Source organism: Rhinoderma darwinii, chromosome 2, assembly GCF_050947455.1.
Source record: "Rhinoderma darwinii isolate aRhiDar2 chromosome 2, aRhiDar2.hap1, whole genome shotgun sequence".
NCBI lineage: Eukaryota > Metazoa > Chordata > Amphibia > Anura > Rhinodermatidae > Rhinoderma > Rhinoderma darwinii.
Genome location: NC_134688.1, coordinates 165,325,920 through 165,347,776, shown reverse-complemented (window position 1 = coordinate 165,347,776; position 21,857 = coordinate 165,325,920). Strand labels below are relative to the sequence as shown.

The following is a 21,857-nucleotide window of genomic DNA, read 5'->3' as shown; positions in this document are numbered from 1 at the left end:
ATCTAAAGAAATGCTAAAACCATAAACAACAAGAGGATGACAACCTAGATCATTCTGACAGGGGCTAACATGTGACCTTTAAATCTGCCATGATCTTCGGTAAGAATTTTCTGCCATAATACAGAATTTAATCCTATGTTAATATGGATATTACTTTAAAATTGGACTTAAGTTACCTCTGCCTTTATAATATCATTGACATCCATGCATAAGATTCTGATGAATTACAGTATGTGCACTTCTGAATGAAATTCAATACTAAATGAAAATTCAGTACAAGCTACTAGGTTATCTCTACCTGTACCATGTACAGTGTCTCCCTGACAGAAGAAATCTACCTTATATGTGAGCATGTGGAGAATGTCTCAGGTTTATGCTCTTTAGAAATTTTAACACCTAAATAATATCCCAATAACGGAGTCTCTCGAAGTGTTTTTAAGTCGTTGCAAGATGGAATTCTTTTTTTCACCTGGGAAAACAAAATTGGTGGTGTATATTTCACTTTGAAGTGAGTGAGTCTAAAGAGTCAATTTATGTGTGAACGAGTGTAACTGTGCCAATTTTTTTTTTTTGGGGGGTGGGGGGGGTAGTATTCAGTATTAGTTTATGATATTTTCCCTTGTGGGCATTCAAGTAAATATCTTTTATGTGTCTCTGTGCTATTCTTTTTTAGTATCTTTCACTTTGAACGGAGTCTAAGTGTCAGTTTGTGCGTGAATGAGTCTAAATGCTTGAGCTGCAGGGAGGAATTTAACCAATGGTATTCATTGTAGTTCAGTAGAATGTGTAAGGTCACATGATCGGCCAATCATCTGCTAAATCCTGTATGACAAGGATGTATCCCCTAATGAATATTTATTAGCAGTTATAGATAAAATTAAGGACACCTGCAGTGTAAGTTACTGGAATTAAATCACAGTCACATAGTGCAGAATATATTTATCATATGATTCTATAATGATTGCTTCAGAGACACAGAAAAACAGAAATTTAGTGACAGATATAAACTCAAAGTGGCTACAGTATGGGTGTGGTTTTTATACTCCAAATAGTGGCAGTTTTCTCCATTAATACGCCCCATAAGATCTTTCGGTTTTTAGCAAGTATGTGAGTGTTAGTATTGCAAATTTCAACTGATAGTTGGGTCATAAGTAAAAACCCATATCCTGTCCTGCACCCTAAGCGTTAAAAGAAAAAGTAGCAAAAATTACATCTATTCATTGCAGAAATCATTACTGATAACAGTGAGACAATAGCAGCCTCGATGCATTGTTCCAAATCTTCAACAAGCTATTGCTCATCTTGTGCTTGATTTAAGCAGTTTGCGGTTTCTGGTACGTGCAAAATAACACTTTGTAAAATGGAGAATAGCATACATAATAGAAGGAATCACACCCTTCAAATATATATATGTTGATGCAATCCTGGCCAAAATATATTAGACTGAAGTTTTTAGTTGGCTGTGTCAACTGTTACCCGCCAGTAAACTTATCCAGATCAAATCCATGTTATATCGATATATCGGAGAAAAGTAAGATACAAAGAGACAATGCTTTGTATATCCAAAAATTCGCTTCTCTCTTTATTGAAAAAATATCACTGCAATAATATCTTTAAAAAGGGGAATAGGTTTGAGGTCAGCCAAAGGCATCTTATGGAAACTTACCGTAAGAAAGGAACCTTTTCATAAGAAATAATCAGCAAAACAAAACTTCCAATAACGACCTTGCAGCTACAAAGTCAGTACGTACATTCTTGTGACAGACTCAGATAAGGGATGAAAAACATGGCTGAGGCTTCACTCACACTACCATTAGTATACATTTACCTCTCTTCCGTCAGAGGAAGAGAGGATAGAAAAATTTAACGAAAAGCAACGATTCCATTAGAATTACCATTGATTTCCATCGTAAATCTTGTACCAGTTGCTTTCCGTTTGTCTCTATTCGCTAGGTTTCCTTTTTTTCACGGAAACAAAAGTTCTGCAGACTGCACGTTTGCTTCCGTCAAAATAACAGAAACCTGACGAACGGAGTCAAATGGAAAGCAACTGAAACAAAAGAATTACCATTGAAATCAATGGTAATTCTAACGGAACCGTTGCTTTCCGTTTAATCTTTCGATTCCCTCTTCTTCTGACGGAAGAGAGGTAAACGTATACTAACGGTAGTGTGAAATTAGCCTTAGAATGTTTAACTATATTACACTAGGCAATACACTTTTTACCCTATTAGGTCACCCTGAGCTGATGGGTTGGGGGGAATGTTGACATTTAATACTGCAGAAGTCAGGCCCCATAACCCTGAGGCTTCTTTCACACTACAATTTTTTAACGGAAATAAAAGTTCTGCAGACTGCACTTTTGCTTCCTTCAAATAAAAACGAAAACCTAGCGAACGGAAATTGAAATCAATGGTAATTCTAACGGAACCATTGCTTTGCGTTTAATCTTTCGATCCTCTCTTCCTCTGATGGAAGAGAGGTAAACATTTACTAACGGTAGTGTGAATTCAGCCTTAGGATTATTGTCTATCTGTAACCTATCTTTATGAACATTTTCATTATGTTGGCATAATCCCATTTTGCTTAGAGTGTTACTATAAATACAAATACAATTTTATTTGATAACAAACTGGTGAGATGTTTACATATGTTCTATATGCAGCTATCTTACATGTATCATATATTTGCAAGCTAATTTGAAATGTAATAATCGTTTTGCTTTCTGCCTCTTTTGCTATGTTCTTATAGCTTTCCACAACTTTTCACAGATATTTACTTTTTAATGTATATGGCAATGTATATATTTCATGACTGCATATTTTTTTTTACATTTCATGGACCTTTAAAAGGAAAAAAAAATTTACGTTTCTGCAACCAGATTTAAAATGCAGGTAAGCAAATACGTTTTTTCAGAGTTAAGGAAAAAAAAATCCCTTTTTCATTGAAATTTTCTTTTCTTTACCAGTTATGTGAATCTGGCAGTTTTTGCTAGAAAAACTTCTGATAGTTGCAAAACACATTTTTGAAGAAATGTGTGTTTGGATGCGGGCCAAGTCCCTGGCATACTCTTTAAAGATTATCACTTATTCTTAAGTAGAACTCATTTATTATTTAAAAGAAATAAAATGCCAAGTGACACGCAAACTTTAAGTATTGTCATTTTAAAAGCAACCAAACAAGAAAAAAGCCATTGTTTGTATTTGAATAATTTATTGGTAACCCAAGCGTAGCTTCATAAGAAATACAATATTAATTCATATGTACTTACATGTAAAAAGGACTACATTCATTTCCACCCACAACAAAAAGACAGGTTTCTGTCATAGTGGATACATACTTGTGAATCCTGACAAAACACAGCCTGAGATACAAAATCTGCTAAATTACGATCATTTATTATAATACAAAAGAGAAATTCTGGTTCATGTTTGCAAAAAGTTAAAACACTGGGGGTCTCTCCCAGCGTACAAAGCATCTGCTTAAGTGATCATTCTTTTACGCATTGCTACCAGAGCAATTGCTTTAATTGTAACGAAGGCTTGGCTGTACAGTTAAAGGCAATAGATACTAAGCATGTACTAGCCTTGTAGATGACAATGTTGTAGAATTGTAGATGATAATCTAATACTTAAAGGGGTTGTATCATGAAGACAACCACTGTGTAACAAATTTACCTATATTTGCTATTTATTGTCAAACCTTACTCTGTAAGAGACCTTCCCACTCTATTCATTCAGTGTAGCCAGCAACACCCCCTCCCTTATGAGCTCTCTGTGATTGGTCACACACCTGACATTTCCTCTATGATGTCATCACTCACCTTCCTATATAAAGCAGCATCAGTCTCTGTCTCATTGCCAGAACAACAGATTAATTCCCCCTTTCGATGGTTCCCGTGCCCTTGCCTTATTACCTTGCTCTATTTGGATTTCCTGTTGCTGACCTGGCTTGTTTGACCTTGTTGTTTTTCTTGAGCCCCTTACCTTGAATTGTATTTGAACTTGCTGAAATGCCTGATACCCCAAGCCCTGCTTGCCTGACTATCCTTTGCCTTGGCATATCTTTGGCACCTAGGATGACTGCCCAGGGAACCTCGACCTGTGGGCTTTACGCCATTGAGTTCATACCTCCTTGTTGTGGTCCCTGGTAAATTTCTCCGCCCCTGGGTCAGTTTCTAGTAGCATCTATAAGATCCGCATTCTCCTTACACCCTCTCCATATATCCTATTAGGGCATAAGGGTATCATGAAGGGAGGTCCTTTGCTAAGGACCCCTCCTCTAGTAGTTAGAACAAAGAGCTGGTAAATAAGAGTTGCTTCCACTCTTAATGGACACAGGCCTGGTCATACATGATATGGTATCCATTTACTTAAATAGCCGGCATGCGAATACTGGACAAAACTTTCCTTGGCAATATCAACTGGCAACCTTTTTTTTTAGAGAAGTGGCTGTCTTGGTAAGACAACTCTATTAATAAAGTTAATGATTACAGTTCAGTGACTTAACATGAATTATGTTAACAATCTTAACAATAGGCCCTAGGATAAGTTCATCCCTAACAGAATTAACTTTATTGGTTATGTTATTGTTGGTTCATGTTGGCTGTATTATTTCTAAGTGATTGCTTTAATATTACAAACAGTGAAAAGTCAACTATCAAACCCATAATAAGGGGCTCGAATATAACTTTAATAAAAACCACAATCTATCATCTAAAAATATTTTGTTGCATCATGCCTTCTCATGGTACATGACCCCCAGTGTGTACAGAAACACAAGGATAAAAGAACTTTGTGTTATTTGTCAATACAAACCAGATCAACACAACACAGCCAGTAGGAGGCCTGCAAAGTACTGCTGGGCCCAAAGCCAAATAACACAGTGAAGACATAATTAGAACATTGGTTTTACATTACTGTCTGGTGCACAAACAACAGTCAAAAAACAAATTGGAAATTACAAATATGTTCTGAAATAAAAACGACACAAAAACCCCAAAGACATGAAATAGAAACTGAAAAAGTAAAGACAGAAGCAAATGCATTTCATTTACTTTTCACAGTTATTCAAGTTCCTTATAGGTTTCATCTTGATTGAAATGTCTCGAAAAAAATTAATAAAATTACTGTATATTTACACTGTTTTAAAGCTCAAACATCTTTTCAATGCAGTCTACATAGTGAAAAATAAAGACTAATATTAAATGTCTTATATAAAAAGGACTTTATTATAAGGAATTCTTCATGATAAGTATTTGGTCAGCATGGTTTATGTTAGCATCCACTCCGAAGTCTGCCTGTCTTTATAGATAACAAAATACCATATTAATCACCAATATTTTTATATTTATTTTTCTAGTTTCTTGAATTAATATTTTTACAAGAGAAAAAAATAACAAAATAACTTTCCATCGATTATTGTTAGAAAGTCTAAACTACTACTACTACTACTACTACTAATAATAATACTAATACTAATACTAATAATAATAATTATAACTCTGTTACTTTGAGCAGCAAACCCATGTAAACTGCATACAAAATAATTATTAATAAAGATTCTGTTTAACAAAATAAAAAAATACATTATTCAGCACTGATATACTTTGAGATAATTTTTTTACGTTACCGATGGTGGACCTTACCTAATATTATATACAAGCACTCCTTACAATAGGGGGAGCAGTTCTAATAAATTCAAAGGTGATTTTTTGTTTTAATCTAAGAAAATAGCTTGCATTAGAGTCAGAATAACTATGGAATAGAAATTATATTTAGCATTTTCTCTCAGCCCATGGTCAGCTGCCTTGTTTTTTTGATTATTTAAAATAATACTGGTATTAAATTAATATAATATAATTTTTTAATTCATAACCACATAGAAATACCCTACAAAAAAAAAATATAAAAATGCTATTATCAGTTACCTAAATGTATAAATAAGATACAATAAATGCACGCACACGCACACGCACACACCTATGATTCCATGTGTATACTGTATACAGTAAGTAGCAGGTACATACATATGAGATTAATGGAAAACATAAGCACATTACATGATTTTAAGTCATATGATGTTTTCTTCTCTACTCAAGCTATAAGTTAAATTCAGAATGACATTCCTTGTTTGTGCCCGATTTGCTATAGACCCAGTCATTAGTGGCCAAAGGGGTAAAAGTGGTAAAATAGTGATATGAATTGGAAAATCGCTAACTATATAGAAGGGATCCCCAAAAAGAAGCATATCACAGGCTGCCCCTCTGCTTGGTCTCCGATCAATCAGCTGTAATGTGTATGGGAATCTGGAAGCAACTGCTTCATTCCACTACAGTATCATCGCAGGAGAAATAAAGCATTAGACTTTGTCATGTCTGTGTCATGTACGGACATTCTGGGGCAAGAGATCCGCTTTGTAGCTGCTCTGCCTAACAGATAAGGGTCCTGATTGGGGGTCCCCTCTCTAGTAATTCAGAATTCCATAATTGGGTATTTGAAAAAAGACAATTTTTCTTATATTCTAATTCTTATTGACCATGTCTGATTTTTTTTTTTTATTAAATTGTATTTTTTGTAATTATTTGCACAATTTTTTCAACCATGTATGTTTATAATACAGGCTAAATGTAGCCTTAAAGGGTCACTCCAGTAAAAAAAAGTCATGGAGCTCTGCAAGGCCCCAAAGTTTAATTTACCTGAATGGTGCCGTTACAGAGATCCCCTACTGTCCCATAGTAAGCATGTTCTGTTCTGCCTGTAATAATAGAGCAGTGCTGTCCTGAACCCTTGGGAGTCAGTATAATATATAAAATATACCCAAACAGAATGACATATTTTTACAATAACGGCATACCACCTGCAAGATACTAATAGGACACCAGTGATGATGGGGCTTGAATAATGTTAAGATATATAAATACCTCATGTTTTCTGTCAGTCAGGCTCTATGTTGCTTTGTTTCTAACTGATAGTTTATAGTTTTTTTTTTAGCCTGGCAGGGGCTTAGTTGGGTGCAGCCACCCACTGATGTCTATGTAAAGAGATTTAACTGATATGCGGCTCGCTAACTTACTGGCCTGAAAAAAATTGAGTCATGGAGATAGCAGCCACTTGATACTGCAATGTAGAAAATATACAAATAACAAATAACAGGAAGCGCAAATACTTTACAATGTAAAAGTAAGGAACACACATAAACACAATGTGCTGGATGATTTTTCATTTTTGATCGGCGTGTTTCTTTTAATATACAGTGAATGATTTCGGGGGATCTTTAAAACTTTTGCATAAGCCTCACTTTTATAATCTGAAGTCATATGTCTGTCCCTATTTAGTAATGCATCACTCATCCATGTATAAAATATTAATTGTACTATACAGAGTTATCATGATGGTATTTCAGACAAAGAAACATTGTGAATCCTTCAAATATTGACTGATTAGCCATACATAAAAAACACTGACATGTGAAGTCTATAACATTGATTATCTTGATACAATGGTACCTGTCAAGGGGTGTGATATATTAGGCAGCAAGAAAACGCTCAGTTCTTGCAGTTGTGTTGGAAGCAGGAAAAATGGGCACGTGTGAGGATCTGAGCATCTCTGACGAGGGTCAAATTATGACTGTCAGAGAATCTCCAAAACGGCAGTTATTGTGGGATGTTCCTGGTATGCAGTGGTTAGTACCTACAAAAAGGAAGACAAAATGGTGAACTGGCGATAGGTTCATGGGTGCCCAAGGCTTAATGAAGCAAAGGCTAGCGATTCTGGTTTGATCCCAAATGCTACTGTAGCACAAATTGCTGAAAAAGTTAATACTGTATATGAAAGAAATGTGTTAGAACATAGTGCAATGCAGCTAGCTAGATTAGTAGGTCATCCCTGTCCATTGCCGAAAGCGCCTACAATGGGCACATGAGCATCAGAACTTGACAATGGGGCAATGGAATAAGGTAGTCTTGTCTGATGAAGACTGGTGAGTGTGCATCGCTTACCTGGGGAAGTGATGACACATACCACCTACCTAAACATTGTTGCAGGCCAAGTACACTCTTTTATGGCAATGGTAATCGCTAATGGCAGTTGCCTCTTTCAGCAGGATAATGCGCCCTGCCAAACTGCAAAAACTGGTTGGGAATGGTGCGAGAAACATGACAAAAAGTGCAAGGTGTTGTCTTTTTCTCCAAATTCCCCAGATGGAACATCTATGAGATGGGCTGGAAAACATGACCATCCATGGAGGCCCCACCTCCCAATTTACAGGACTTAATGAATCTACTGCTATCGTCTTGGTGCACCTTCAGAGGTCTTGTGGACTCCATGCCTTGACGGATCAGAGCTGTTTTGGCAGCAGGGGGGGACCTACACAATATTAGGGAGGTGGTTTTAATATTATGGCTGATCTATATATTGTCCTGATTTTTCTTGGTAAGTCCATAGAAAAAAGATACAAAAAAGATTATGTTTCACAGTGCTGTGTATAATAGCAATACATGCTTAAAGAGGCTCTGTCACCAGATTTTGCAACCCCTATCTGCTATTGCAGCAGATAGGCGCTGCAATGGAGATAACAGTAACGTTTTTATTTTTAAAAAACGAGCATTTTTGGCCAAGTTATGACCATTTTCGTATTTATGCAAATGAGGCTTGCAAAAGTACAACTGGGCATGTTGAAAAGTAAAAGTACAACTGGGCGTGTATTATGTGCGTACATCGGGGCGTGTTTACTACTTTTACTAGCTGGGCGTTGTGTATAGAAGTATCATCCACTTCTCTTCACAACGCCCAGCTTCTGGCAGTGCAGACACAGCCGTGTTCTCCAGAGATCACGCTGTGTCGCCATTCACAGGTCCTGCATCGTGTCAGACGAGCCGGCACCAGAGGCTACAGATGATTCTGCAGCAGCATCGGCGTTTGCAAGGTAAGTCGATGTAGCTACTTACCTGCAAATGCTGATGCTGCTGCAGAATCAACTGTAGCCTCTGGTGCCGACACGATACAGGACCTGTGAGTGACGTCACAGATCTGCACTGCCAGAAGCTGGGCGTTCTGAAGAGAAGTGGATGATACTTCTCATCAGAACGCCCAGCTAGTAAAAGTAGTAAACACGCCCCGATGTACGCACATAATACACGCCCACTTGGACTTTTACTTTTCAACACGCCCAGTTGTACTTTTGCAAGCCTCATTTGCATAAATACAAAAATGGTCATAACTTGGCCAAAAATGCTCGTTTTTAAAAAATAAAAACGTTACTGTAATCTACATTGCAGCGCCTATCTGCTGCAATAGCAGATAGGGGCTGCAAAATCTGGTGACAGAGCCTCTTTAAAATGTGTATTTCAGCTGCAATTTTATCTGGACATCTGTGTTCCTCTGACTAGATCTATTTTAGGGAAAGCTGTCCCCAAACTCAAAATGGCAAATCTACACATCTGTACCCAAACCTTTGCTTTAACAGCATATTTTGCCTTATATTCTATAATGAAAACCTATCATCCCAGGTATAAGTAGCATATGAAATGTGGTCTGACTCCAGAGACTTTTTTGACATTGCTTGTCCCAGTATCTGATTATTTCCTATCTAGGGATTCATCAATTCTCAGAATGACCCTCTACACACACAGCAATTAGATTACAGCCCAAATGTACACAAAAAAATATTTTTTTTTGTTAACTCATGTTTCACAGCTTGGGTAATGTACATCTTTTGGTAACTCCAATTTCATTGTACTCTGTGTGAATATAGACTGGTGCACAGCATGATAGATACTGTAGGACCCTAATTATAGGTGACCAAAAATGATAATAAATATTCAAACACAGTTTTTGTCTTACACACAAACTTACTGTAGAGAAATTTCATATTTTCAGTAATTAAAAAATAAATAAATAAAATGATACAATATCATAGTATTTCATTGTTGGTTCACTTTATGAAATTCATTGCTAAAAATACACTATTGGAATGGATACCCAAATATTAAGGAACCCTGTTTAATGAAGTGAGCTGATGTGCTTCACATAAACAAATAGATTGGTAGGGAATAAAAAACGGGATACTAAGGCGCTGCTTGATAAAGAGTTAATACATTTAATTGAAGTAGTATTAATAATAGACGATTGCTACGCGTTTCATGAGGAAGACGCCAGTCCGGCGTTGAAACGCGTAGCAATCGTCTATTATTAATACTACTTCAATTAAATGTATTAACTCTTTATCAAGCAGCGCCTTAGTATCCCGTTTTTTATTCTCTACCAATCAATTTTGGCATCTCTTTGGAGTTTTGCGTTGGGATCGGCAGCAGCTTTGTACTTGCAGATAACTTTCAACTCATCAGGTGAGCATTTACGATCTTTTGCTCATCTTATTCACAATTGATACAAACATGTGGCGCCGTGTTTTTTTCACTCTATTTTAGTATAAACAAATAGAGGAGGGCAAATAGCAGCAGATCCTGGGGAACACATTTTGATAACTATAACAAAGTTAATTTACAGTCAACTATTATTACTATGTTTGGCCAGTGCACATAGAACTTGTATGTATGGACACAGAGTCACAAGTTTGCATTTACATACGATTTTATATATTTTTTATCAGAGTTTTTTTTACACGTTTTTTGGACACGGAAACCGCGTCGGAAAACGCGCCAAAAAACTGCCGAAAATGCCTCCCACTGATTTCAATGGGAGGTGGACGCGTTTTTTACCGCGAGCGGTAAAAAACGCTGGCGGTACAAAGAAGCGACATGCCCTATCTTCGGGCATTTACGCCTCTGACCTCCCATTGACATCAATGGGAGGCAGAGAAAGCGTATTTCGTAGCCTTTTTGCCCATGGCACTCAATGGGCGTGAGCGAAAAACGCGGCAAACGGCGTGCATACAGATCAAATCTGCCTCAAAATTCCAAACGGAATTTTGAGGCAGAATTTTCTGCCTGCAAAAAAACTCTGTGTGAACAGGGCCTTAAATATATCATCGATGGTCTGTGGGATGGGAGCATTACCAGCATAGCTCAGAGGTCTCCACACTAAAAGCCAAAAGGGGCACAGCATTTGGAAGAGTTCTGTTGGCCCTCTATTTTAGCAATCAGTAAATGTCTTGTCATGGGCGCGGTAGCAGTCGCACCTGGGCAGTCGCACCTGGGCCCTGGATCCTGAAGATTTTGCTTCAAATTATGCATTAGAGTTTTGCTCAGTATGTTTTTCAAAACCTGCGCTTGGCGTGTCTTGGAAACATCCAATTTGGCTATAACGACAATAGTTTTGTCATCAACTATAAAGACACTGTATATTAGATGTGCAGACTGTCTATGGAAACCATTACCAAGAAGGTGGCAGCATTCAATTATCAATTAAATAAAGAAAAATGTAAGATAAAAGCAACTGCATAGCTGTATTTTTTGCCTTCATCAGCACTCCAACTCACATATATTTTAGGTTGGAACTATACGTTCTTTCAACCCTACAAACGAATCATGAAACCCAGAATAGGAATGTTTAAGATTTGCAACACAGTATTAATTTCATATGCAAAAACTTTTCTTTGCTGTTTCACAGTAGTGTGGGTTCTGATATAAATTGTCCTTACATATCAAGTAGGTCATCACCACTTTCATCACTCTCCACAGTAAGTTGTCTTGTCCACCATTTCTTGACTTCCGAGCCACAAGAAACAGCATCAGACAAGGCGTTCATTTTGCCCATTGCAGTAATCACAGTGGCACGACCTCCAATGCGCAGATTGACAGAGGAGACAGAGTGACTTATAGGTTTTGGTGCTGTAAAACACAACATGAAGAGATTTCTTAACTAAAAAACACAGGTCATATAGTTATAAAATGGTTATGTATGGAAATCAATTTCAAGATATATTAATGGTGAACTTCAGTTGTTGTTAGGTAAATGTAAAAACTTCATTACAGTGATAGTTCCAATTACTTACTGCATTTACCCTTCCAATCGCAGCCATTTTTCGTTTTTCATTTTAGTTTTTTTCTCTCCGCCTTTCAAAAACCATGACTTTTTTATTTTTCTGTCCACAAACCCGTATAAGGGCTTGTTTTTAATGGCATAATTTAATGTACCATATAATGTACTGGGAAATTGGGAAAAAAGTCTTTGTGGGGTGGAATGGGAAAAAACAGTGATTTCTTCATTGTTTTTTTGTTTTGTTTTTACAGCGTTCACAGTGCAGTAAAAACGACATGTTAACTTTAATATGCGGGTCAATATGATTATGGCGATACCAGGTTTATATATTTTTATTTTTCTTATGTGCTACTTTTACAAAGAAAAAAATATTTTTTTTTAAAAAGAAAATGTTTGGTGTCACCATGTTCTGAGAGCCAGAACTTTTTATTTTTCCATTTATGGAGCAGTGTTGTTCTTTTTTTGGCATAATTTCGAAGTACATACAATTTTTGATCACGTTTTATTACATTTTTTGGGGGAACTAAGGTGACCAAAGAACATCAATTTTTTTTACGGCGTTCAACTTTCTGTTTCCAACAATTATATTTGCGTATTGCCAGAGCATAATCTTTTTACCTACCTGCTGGTAGATGCCACTGGCCAACTCTTCTCGAGCGCATTGCACCTTCGATAGAATCTTGGTGATCTCTCATGAGATCAGAAAAGGTGGGGCTTAGAAGCTTGGGTTGACTGCTTGTCTATAGGACAAATGGAAAAATATTGTTCTATTAGGTTTCTGCATCAATATCATTAAATTATTTATGTTTATTTATATGTAACAATTCTGGTAATGTAAATAAATTTCAGAAATATTGTTTGTAACCTGCATATTTGGGGACTTTTCCTCTGCTCTGTATAATTTCTGTAAATATTAATTATATCTCTATAACTGTGCTTAGTCTGCGAGTTCTCTAAGGTGTGAAGCTAGACCAATCAGCTGCTCCTCCTCCCCTTTCACAGCATGCAGTCTTGCACGAGGGAGATGTGTTGCAGCAGCTGCTCCCTCTTCTACCTGTCAGAAGTCTTTGTAATAATGTACCTCTGGCTGAGCATTATCTTGGTTATTGAGGCTCATGTCATCGCTTGGCTGCGTTGTCTCAATACTAGGAGGGTTTCCAAACCGTTCTCTTTCTTGCTGCTGGCTCTCTCGTAGACTGTGGATAATACTGCAGGATTGCTGTTGTTTCTAAAAGAATTTAAAAGTGACACAAATAATGCATTTTTTTTTCACCATTGTCACCTATACATAATAAAATGATTCTTAAAACACTCTGGGGCAGATTTACTGTTAAAAATGTGCCTTTCTCGGCAATGGGGCGTGGCTTACAGGGTAATGGGCGTGACCTGACAGAAATAGGTGTGTTTAGAATGTGCCATCAAGCGCCATTATTGCACCAAAATGTTGGCGCATGAAACTGGCGTAAACCAAACTAACCAAGAGGTGGTGTAAGTAGAAGAAAGTGTTTAACATGATTAGCTAGATGCACCACTGTGACAAATTTGGTGCAAACATAGACAGCCTTGTCTAAGTTACACTGTCTAAAACTTAGGCAGTATTAGTAAATCCGCCCCATTCTCTCCCATTATATTTTAGGTTACCACATACGGTATATAATATTTTAAAATGTAAAATCCTAGAGAATAGACGTTACTTTGATGTAAAGCAAATAAACCAAAAGGTATAACAAAAAGTGTCAAATTTTTAGAATTTACTAAAATTTTTCTGTTTCATTTAAACCGTGAGATATGGGAACTTAGGCCCCATGCACACGTCCGTGCCCGTAATCACGGTCCGTGATTACGGGCACGGCCAGCCGCGGGCAACCGTCAGCATTTGCGGGCCGTGCTCCCATGATAAAGAATGGGAGCACGGTTTGTAAAATCAAAAAATAGGACATGACCTATTTTTTACGGAAGATTTCTACGGCACGGACACCTTCCTGTAAATATGCGGGAAGGTGTCTGTCGGCCATAGAAATAAATGGGTCTGTAACTACGGTCCGTAATTACGGACAAAATCTATGGTCGTGTGCATGGGGCCTAAGGGAGATTGATAAGGGAAGAAAAACATAATGGATTAATATTTAGGAAACAACGAGAAATGTGACTACAATATACAAATATGGTAAATGGTAAACTGAACTCTTCGTGCAGGTTTAGGATTTTGATTATGTGGTATGAATAAGACATTTGAAAGTCTTCAAGAGAATTAAAAGTACATATTTCCTCTATACTGTATATGACACAAAGATAGTGAAAAAAAAATGCCAACTGTGAATCTTTCTTCACCTATTGATGGATAGCTTTCCCTATGTAGGTATACAGGAAAAGCTGTCAGTATGTGGTTGTTGGGGAAGCCAGATTCCAAGGCAGAATTTACATTGCTTTTCACCCTAAAATATGGTATCAAATACCACTATGGCCATCAATGTTATGGGGCACAATTGGAAAGTATTGGGTCAGCATTTGTGTGGTCAAATGCAGTTGAACATGCAGGTCTGTCTCGTAGGGTTAGCTCTTACCCATACAATGTATGCAGCAAAAAAAGAAGAATTGCATTGCTGCACAATTTTCCAAATGTATTAATCCATCCAAGGGTACTTGCATGGAAGAATAAATTTAGAAATATTCGCAGCAATGCTGATGTATATTCCGCTTTTTCTGCTGTTATGGGGCACACTGACTGTCTACTGTTATGGAGGCAATATGGCTGCCACTATTATGGAAGCACGGCGTCTGTTCATTGTTGGCACTCTGGCTGTCTACGGTTATATGACCCTTTTACCTTATGGGGACATAGTGGCTTTCTACTATTATGGGGACATTCTGGCTGGAAATATTACAGGGGTACTGTATCTCTTATGGGAATACTAGGGCTGACATCCTTATGGGGACACTATTTTATGGTGGCTCCTTGGAACTAATAAAAATGAAACCGCATAAATAACTTAAGGATTTTGTTTCACTCACTGCCCGGATACGTTTGAGGCACTTCTTCAGCCACATACGTATAGTTTGTTTAGCCACTTCTTCCTCTATTGTGTATTCCAGCTGTTCCCGGGCTAGCAGTTCTTCCAGCTGAAGGCTTTTTCTAATATCAACAGATCTGTATGACAACATGCTATAGGAAAAATGTCAAATGAAAACTTATAGGCAAAGCATTTTTAAGTGACATTCTATGCATGGTTACATATAGAAAGACACACTCACAGGCACAGAAATTAAATAAAGTTACACGACATGTTGCACAAGCTAACAGCACCTCCATATATGCTTCCCATCTAAAATGATCAATTATCTACGTTTCACTAGAATCTTGAGTGATTTATAATAATAATAATCATGAAAATAATCTTTTTTTATATATAGTGCCAACATATTCTAAAGAAAAGGGCCCTGAGGAATAAGAGTTTACAATTTAAGAGAAGATAGGGGTGACACAAGAGGAAAAAGTGCTTGATTTGTACAATGGTCCAGCCATCTTTTGTGCAAAATTGGGGAAGACACAAAACTGCATGAGCCAGTCACTAGCCAGTCTCTGTGCAGACACAGAAAAGAAGTGCATCAGGGTGCGAGCGATATTGCTGAATGAAGGGGTCAGGTTCTGAGGAATAATGTAGAGGGGGTGTTAAAAGGTCAGTCAAGGAATTTTGATAGGCTTGGATGTGTTTTTAGGGCATGGATGTTGGGAATTAATCTTATTGTCTAGGGTAGCGTATTCCAGAGTACAGGTCCAGCACAAGAAAAATCCTGGACACTGGAGTGGGGTTGGTTAATATTAAATCATAGACAGAATATAGAGCATTGGTGGCGCAGTAGACAAGTGAGGGAAAAGATGTAGGCAGAAGCTGGTGTGCTACCTAGAAGTTATGGTAGTGCCACACACTGAAATGGAGACATCGGGTTTAGATAGATTAGTAGATGGGGACGACGACACAAGAGAACATAATGTTATAGACCGTTGACAGACAATCACTGATGTTTTGATGTTAGGGGAAGGGGTATATAATAGGGTGTCATCTGCGTAGAGATGGTACTGCGAGCCAAGGGCTGTATAGAGAGAAAAGAAGAGCGGACTTACGACTGAACCCTGAGGAACAACAACAGCAAGGGGAAGAGAGGAAGCAGGAGAACCAGCAAATGATACACTAAACAAGCAGTCAGAGAGGTAGGAGGAAAACCAAGAGAGAACAGTGTTCTTCAGGCCAATGGAGTGAAGTATACTTATAAGTAGTTGGTGGTCTACAGTGTAAATTGCAGGAGAAGAATCAAGACAGAGTAGCTTCTGTTAGATTTAACCATTAAGAGATCATTCAAGATATTAGTAAGGGCAGTTTCTGTAGAGAGTGCAGTGTGCATAAACCAGATTGTAAGGGGTCTAGAAGTGAGTTAGAGGAGAGATAGTGGATCAAGCCAAAGTAGACTAAGCGGTCTAAGAATTTGTGATGTTTTTATTAGTAATGTGTAATGAATTCATACAAAAAATATGTAACAAAAAATACTGCACCTGAGCACATCATGAAAAGTAACATCACCACCACTATGCAAGCGCTCCATTTCATAGCACATGTGCTTAAATAAAAGCTTGTCTTTGTCCAAGTCTACTTCTAATCGTCCGCGAAGCAACCTCAGGAGAAACTTCACTCGAAATGTTGGAATAACACCCTGGCAATAAGATATAAAACATTGTTCCATGAGGCAACAGTGTTGTAACTGTCCTTTTCTTTATGTAAGAACCAGTGTGAGAACCAGCTCACGAGATAAGTAAATCTCATAAAATTGGTAAAATTTCTTAGGAGTGATAAACAATGAAAAACAGATTAGGGAATACGTTTATAAGCCTCAAGTGAATTATTCCATTTTCATCCACAGAGCCAACAGATGTCTTCTGACTACATGACTACGTGGGGCTGGTAGACGCTGGCCTATAACTCTCTGGGACTGATTGCAAATTTACAATAATATGAGAGATGGGCCTTCCTACAGGATAGCTATGGCCTCACTGACAAGGTCTTAGTCACAAGTGCCTTCAAATACAACAGCCACATTCCCTGCTTGACAGTCTTTCCTTGCTGTCTACATCCACTTAACGTAATTTTCTAATGAACCACAGTCAGCAATGTTGCGTAAGCAAAATATGTACATATGGTGGATATAGCAGCATGATTAGCACTATTTTACACCCATGCAAACAGTGGGCTGCAAATAGGTTTCAAAATCTAAAAGCATACTAAAAAACAGGAAAAAAAACTGTTACTACATATATACTGTTGCTACGTATACTGTCACTGCTCTTCTTGGCTGAAGTAGGTGGAGTTGAGGCACAATGGAGATTGAGTCAGCCAGTGTATCATCAGCCTCCTTCTTGAATATCAGCACAGATGCAACAGTAGTTTGAAGCTCAATGAACAGATTTAGAAGAATTAAGCCAAACGCCATTGAATATTGGGAGTCTGAAGAAATCTAAAATCCACATCCTGTCTTCATCGGTGGCTCGGGCTGTAGCTTTGTCCTTTCACTATACTTTAAACTGCATCTCTGCAGAAGATAACCAGACCTGTCTTCATTGGTGGTTTAGGCTGCTGATTTGTCCATTCACTATACTTTAAACTGCATCTCAGCACGAGATCACCAGGCCTGTCTTCATTGGTGGTTTAGACTGCTGCTTTGTCCTTTCACTATGCTCTGCACAAGATCCCAGGGAATCAGTGCATGGAAAGTTTGTTTCCATTAGTGCAAAGGTAGAACGATAATAAACTACAAGCAACTAAAACATCAGTGATTATCAGGCTTTACATTTACTGAGGCAAATGAGCCTTAGGGTATGTTCACACGCAGAGTCAAAAACGTCTCAAAATACAGAGCTGTTTTCAAGGGAAAACAGCCCCTGAATTTCAGACTTTTATTGAGCAATTCGCGTTTTTCGTGGCCGTTTTTGGAGCTGTTTTCATTAGAGTCTATGAGAAAACGGCTCCAAAAACGTCCCAAGAAGTGTCCTGTACTTCTTTTGACGAGCCATCATTTTACGCGCCGTAAAATGACTGCTCGTCTGCACAGAACATCGTAAGACCCATTGCGAGCAATGGGCGGATGTTTGCCGACGTATTGGAGCCGTCTTTTCAGGCGTAATTTGAGGCGTAAAACGCCTCCATTACGCCTGAAAATTGGTCGTGTGCACATACCCTTAGTGTGTAGGGAGGGGAGGCTGGACTTCTATAAATATTGTGTTCTACTGCAAATGTTCAGACAATTGCTTATAATTTCCTAGCGGACTGTAAATATTCAGTGCTTAATAGCACCATAGAGTCCGAATTTCCTATTCACATACATTTAGTTTATTTTTCGTTCGAGATCAGTGCCAAAACTTTTCACTGAATGCACACTTCAACCTGGACTTCGATGGATTTTTATAACATTCCAACTATTAAACATGTTATTATGACAATGTACATATTTGAGCAAACTAGTAATGCGGCACATTATGGCAAGTTATAGGACGACGAGACTGCATCAATTATTCATGTGTTTAAAAGTCAGGCTGCATTAAGAATTCGCAAATGGAAAATTTGAATAAAAAGTAATAATAAGATCAGTCAACAGCAGCTAGCCAGCCAGCTTACTAACTGGTTGTGAGGTAACAACCAATTACTGCACTGCACAGAGTAAAAATGAATGGAAAAACAAGTAAATACATTAAAACAAAAGTTGCAAAAGAGCAGATTACAAAGAATCTAGAGTTTACATTTGATTGTTATTTCAGTTAAAGGTAAAAACGCAACATGAATTTGCCATTGTAATCCATCAGTAAGGAATCCGTCAGACACCCTAATGAATAATCTATGCAAGTGCTGTGCTTGCTGACCAAAGCTTGCATGATTTTGAGCAGCTGCGTTGCAACAGGGCCAACCGTGAAGGTTGTCCAAGCTCAAAATCTATACTCTTGTGTAAACTGCTGGTTTCCGATTATTGAGAATTAGATAAGGATTTTTTTTCATTATCATTGTAGGGGATGTTGTTGTGGTGCAATTATGAGAAAAGGGAAAGTGGTAGGATAGCAGCAAATACAATATCTATCTGCTATAGGATTTTTTACAGATAGCAGAAGGCCTTCTTTACACGAGCGCTAGTTCTTTTCCCTAAGGTTTCTGTGGCTCTTTGACAGCCTAAGCATACTGCGTTTTTCTATCCAGTAAGCAAAACAGACAACCAACAAACCTAAAGTTAATGCGTTTCCTTAAAAAATATATCTCTAATGGCTCCTTCAAAAACAGAAGTCTGAATTGAGCCTAAGAAAGTATAACAGATCTTGAGTGTTTTGTTAAAGAGGACCTCTCACCTCTCCTGACATGTCTGTTTTACGAAATAATTTTATTTCCCATGAAACAACAATTATTTTTAGAACTCTATGTTGTGTTGTTCCTCTGCTATCTCTCCTAGAAATGTATGAATAAATTGACAACTGGGCTTTACGTTTTGTTTGTGTGCCCCTACACAGTCTGATATTGTCCAATCAGTAATGACAGAGTTAGGGCATGGCCCCACGTGGCGGTTTTCCTCCGCAGCTGTCCGCATCAATGCCACACAGAATCTGCGTTGCAGATTCTGCGGCGGATCTGCCCAAAATGTGCAGTAAATTGATGCGGACTAGCTGCTGCGGACTGCGGGAAAAGTGCTTCCCTTCTCTCTATCAGTGCAAGATAGAGAGAAGGGCCAGCACTTTCCCTAGTGAAAGTAAACGAATTTCATACTTACCGGCCGTTGTCTTGGTGACGCGTCCCTCTTTCGGCATCCAGCGCGACCTCCATGGATGACGCGGCAGTCCATGTGACCGCTGCAGCCTGTGATTGGCTGCAGCCGTGACTTAGACTGAAACGTCATCCTGGGAAGCCGGACTGGAGACAGAAGCAGGGAGTTCTCGGTAAGTATGAACTTCTATTTTTTTTACAGGTTGCTGTATATTGGGATCGGTAGTCACTGTCCAGGGTGCAGAAACAGTTACTGCCGATCGCTTAACTCTTTCAGCACCCTGGACAGTGACTATTTACTGACGTCTTCTAGCAACGCTCCCGTAATTACGGGAGCCCCATTGACTTCCTCAGTCTGGCTGTAGACCTAGAAATACATAGGTCCAGCCAGAATGAAGAAATGTCATGTCAAAAAAGCAAGACGCATCCGCAGCACACATAACATGTGCATGACATCTGCGGACTTCATTGCAGAATTTAGAATCTCCATTGAAGTCAATGGAGAACTTCCGCAATGAGTCCGCAACCAGTCCGCCACTGGTCCGCAACATCCATTGTATGCTGCGGACACCAAATTCCGCACCGCAGCCTATGCTCCGCAGCGGAATTTTCAGCCACGTCTAAACGAAGCCTACTAAAAAGAAGTGGAAGGCAATGGAGAAACGGATCCGCTGCGGATTAACGCTGCGGAGTGTCCGCAGCGGAATTCAAGAGCAATTCCGCCACGTGGGGCTTTGCCCTTAGACTGTGTAGGGACACGCCCTTTTGACAAGGGGAATTGTAACACCAAGTTGTCAATTTATTCATACATTTCTAGGAGGAATAACAGAGGAACGACACTATGAAGAGTTCTAGTAAAATATGTTCCAGAAATGTTTTTTTTCATAGGGAATACAAGTATTTACTAAACTAGATATGTCAGGATAGATGACAGGTCCTCTTTATTGTACCTAATAATCTTTTACTGCTTTATTTATTTAGTATGGGACACTAAAGGCCCTATTACACTGGTCGATTTTGGACGGTGCAGCGAGCGCCAATCAACGAGACAGGTCATTGATCGGCGCTTGTTTATTCCTGTCACACGGAGCTATGTATGGGTAAGAGCGGTCGTTACACCGATGGCTCGTCCCCATACATTATTATCATGTCGGCAGCGCGTCTCCATGTTTACACAGGGAGATGTGCTGCCGACATGATAATATTTAACTTTTTTAACATGAGCGTTTGCGCGTTCATCTGCTGATCACTGCACTGTCTACACAGCGCTTTTATCAGCAACGAGCGTTCCATGAACGATCGTTTGCCCGATAATTGCCCAGTGTAAAACCCCCTTTATCCTTCCATTTTCCACATACTTGTACCAGGTGTTTATACGATTTCTACTGACTACCCTGTCCTTGGAGCCAAGTCAGTAGTAAACACTAAAGCCATTTTACATGGGTCGTTGATTGTGCGATTAAGCGCTCATACGAACGCTCGTTCCTGATAATCGGCCAGTGTAAACATTTCAGCAATCAGCCGACGAATGAGCTTGTTCGGCGGCTGATTGAATCTCTTATGCTGCCATAAAAATGGTCATTTGTTGGCAGCACACTTAACATGTAAACATTAAATGCTCTGCCGACAATATGGAAACTGTATGGGGACAAACGATTAATCGTTCGTTCCCATATTGCCATGATTATTACTGCATGTAAATGGGGCAATTGAGAGCCAAACGACATGTCATTTTTGTCGATTGGCGCTCGTTATCAGGCAGGGATCTGTTCTTGTAAAAGGGTCTTTACTGGTCTAGACCATAAAATTCTTAAATATTTAGGTCAATGTTCTTATAGTCAGCAATGAATCAGTTGTAAATAAATCAGAAACGATACAGTATATCCAAAATATGTGATTATCCCAGAGAGAAGTTATAAAATATTACCTCTCTTTTATCATCAACCATATTCCATATTATTTGATAATGGCGGAGGTCATTGGGACTTAGTAATTGGTCCTCTTCAGTAGAGTAGAAGAGAGAAAAATTCTCTACAATTATGGCTGAAATAAAAAAAATACAAAATTCCCATTGTGGGTTATTCAACTTTTACAATAAATTTAAATAGTATTGAAAGAGTAAATGTTATAT

At 38.4% G+C, this 21,857-nt stretch overlaps 1 protein-coding gene across 3 annotated transcripts in view; it reads right to left on the bottom strand.

The window, feature by feature from the left end:
* Positions 1-3,193: 3,193 nt before the first annotated feature.
* Positions 3,194-21,857, bottom strand: part of NALCN (sodium leak channel, non-selective) — a 722,821-nt gene continuing 704,157 nt past the window's right edge. For 2 of the 3 annotated variants that reach the window (XM_075852442.1, XM_075852444.1), the window contains 7 exons: positions 21,654-21,769; positions 16,489-16,646; positions 14,952-15,102; positions 13,021-13,167; positions 12,562-12,679; positions 11,599-11,788; positions 3,194-7,691 (listed from right to left, as the gene is read on the bottom strand). In XM_075852442.1, the coding sequence (XP_075708557.1) occupies positions 7,685-7,691; positions 11,599-11,788; positions 12,562-12,679; positions 13,021-13,167; positions 14,952-15,102; positions 16,489-16,646; positions 21,654-21,769 (887 nt within the window). In that variant the 3' untranslated portion in view covers positions 3,194-7,684. Of the gene's footprint in view, positions 7,692-11,594; positions 11,789-12,561; positions 12,680-13,020; positions 13,168-14,951; positions 15,103-16,488; positions 16,647-21,653; positions 21,770-21,857 lie in introns of those variants that run through there. The other variant, XM_075852443.1, reaches the window with a different exon arrangement.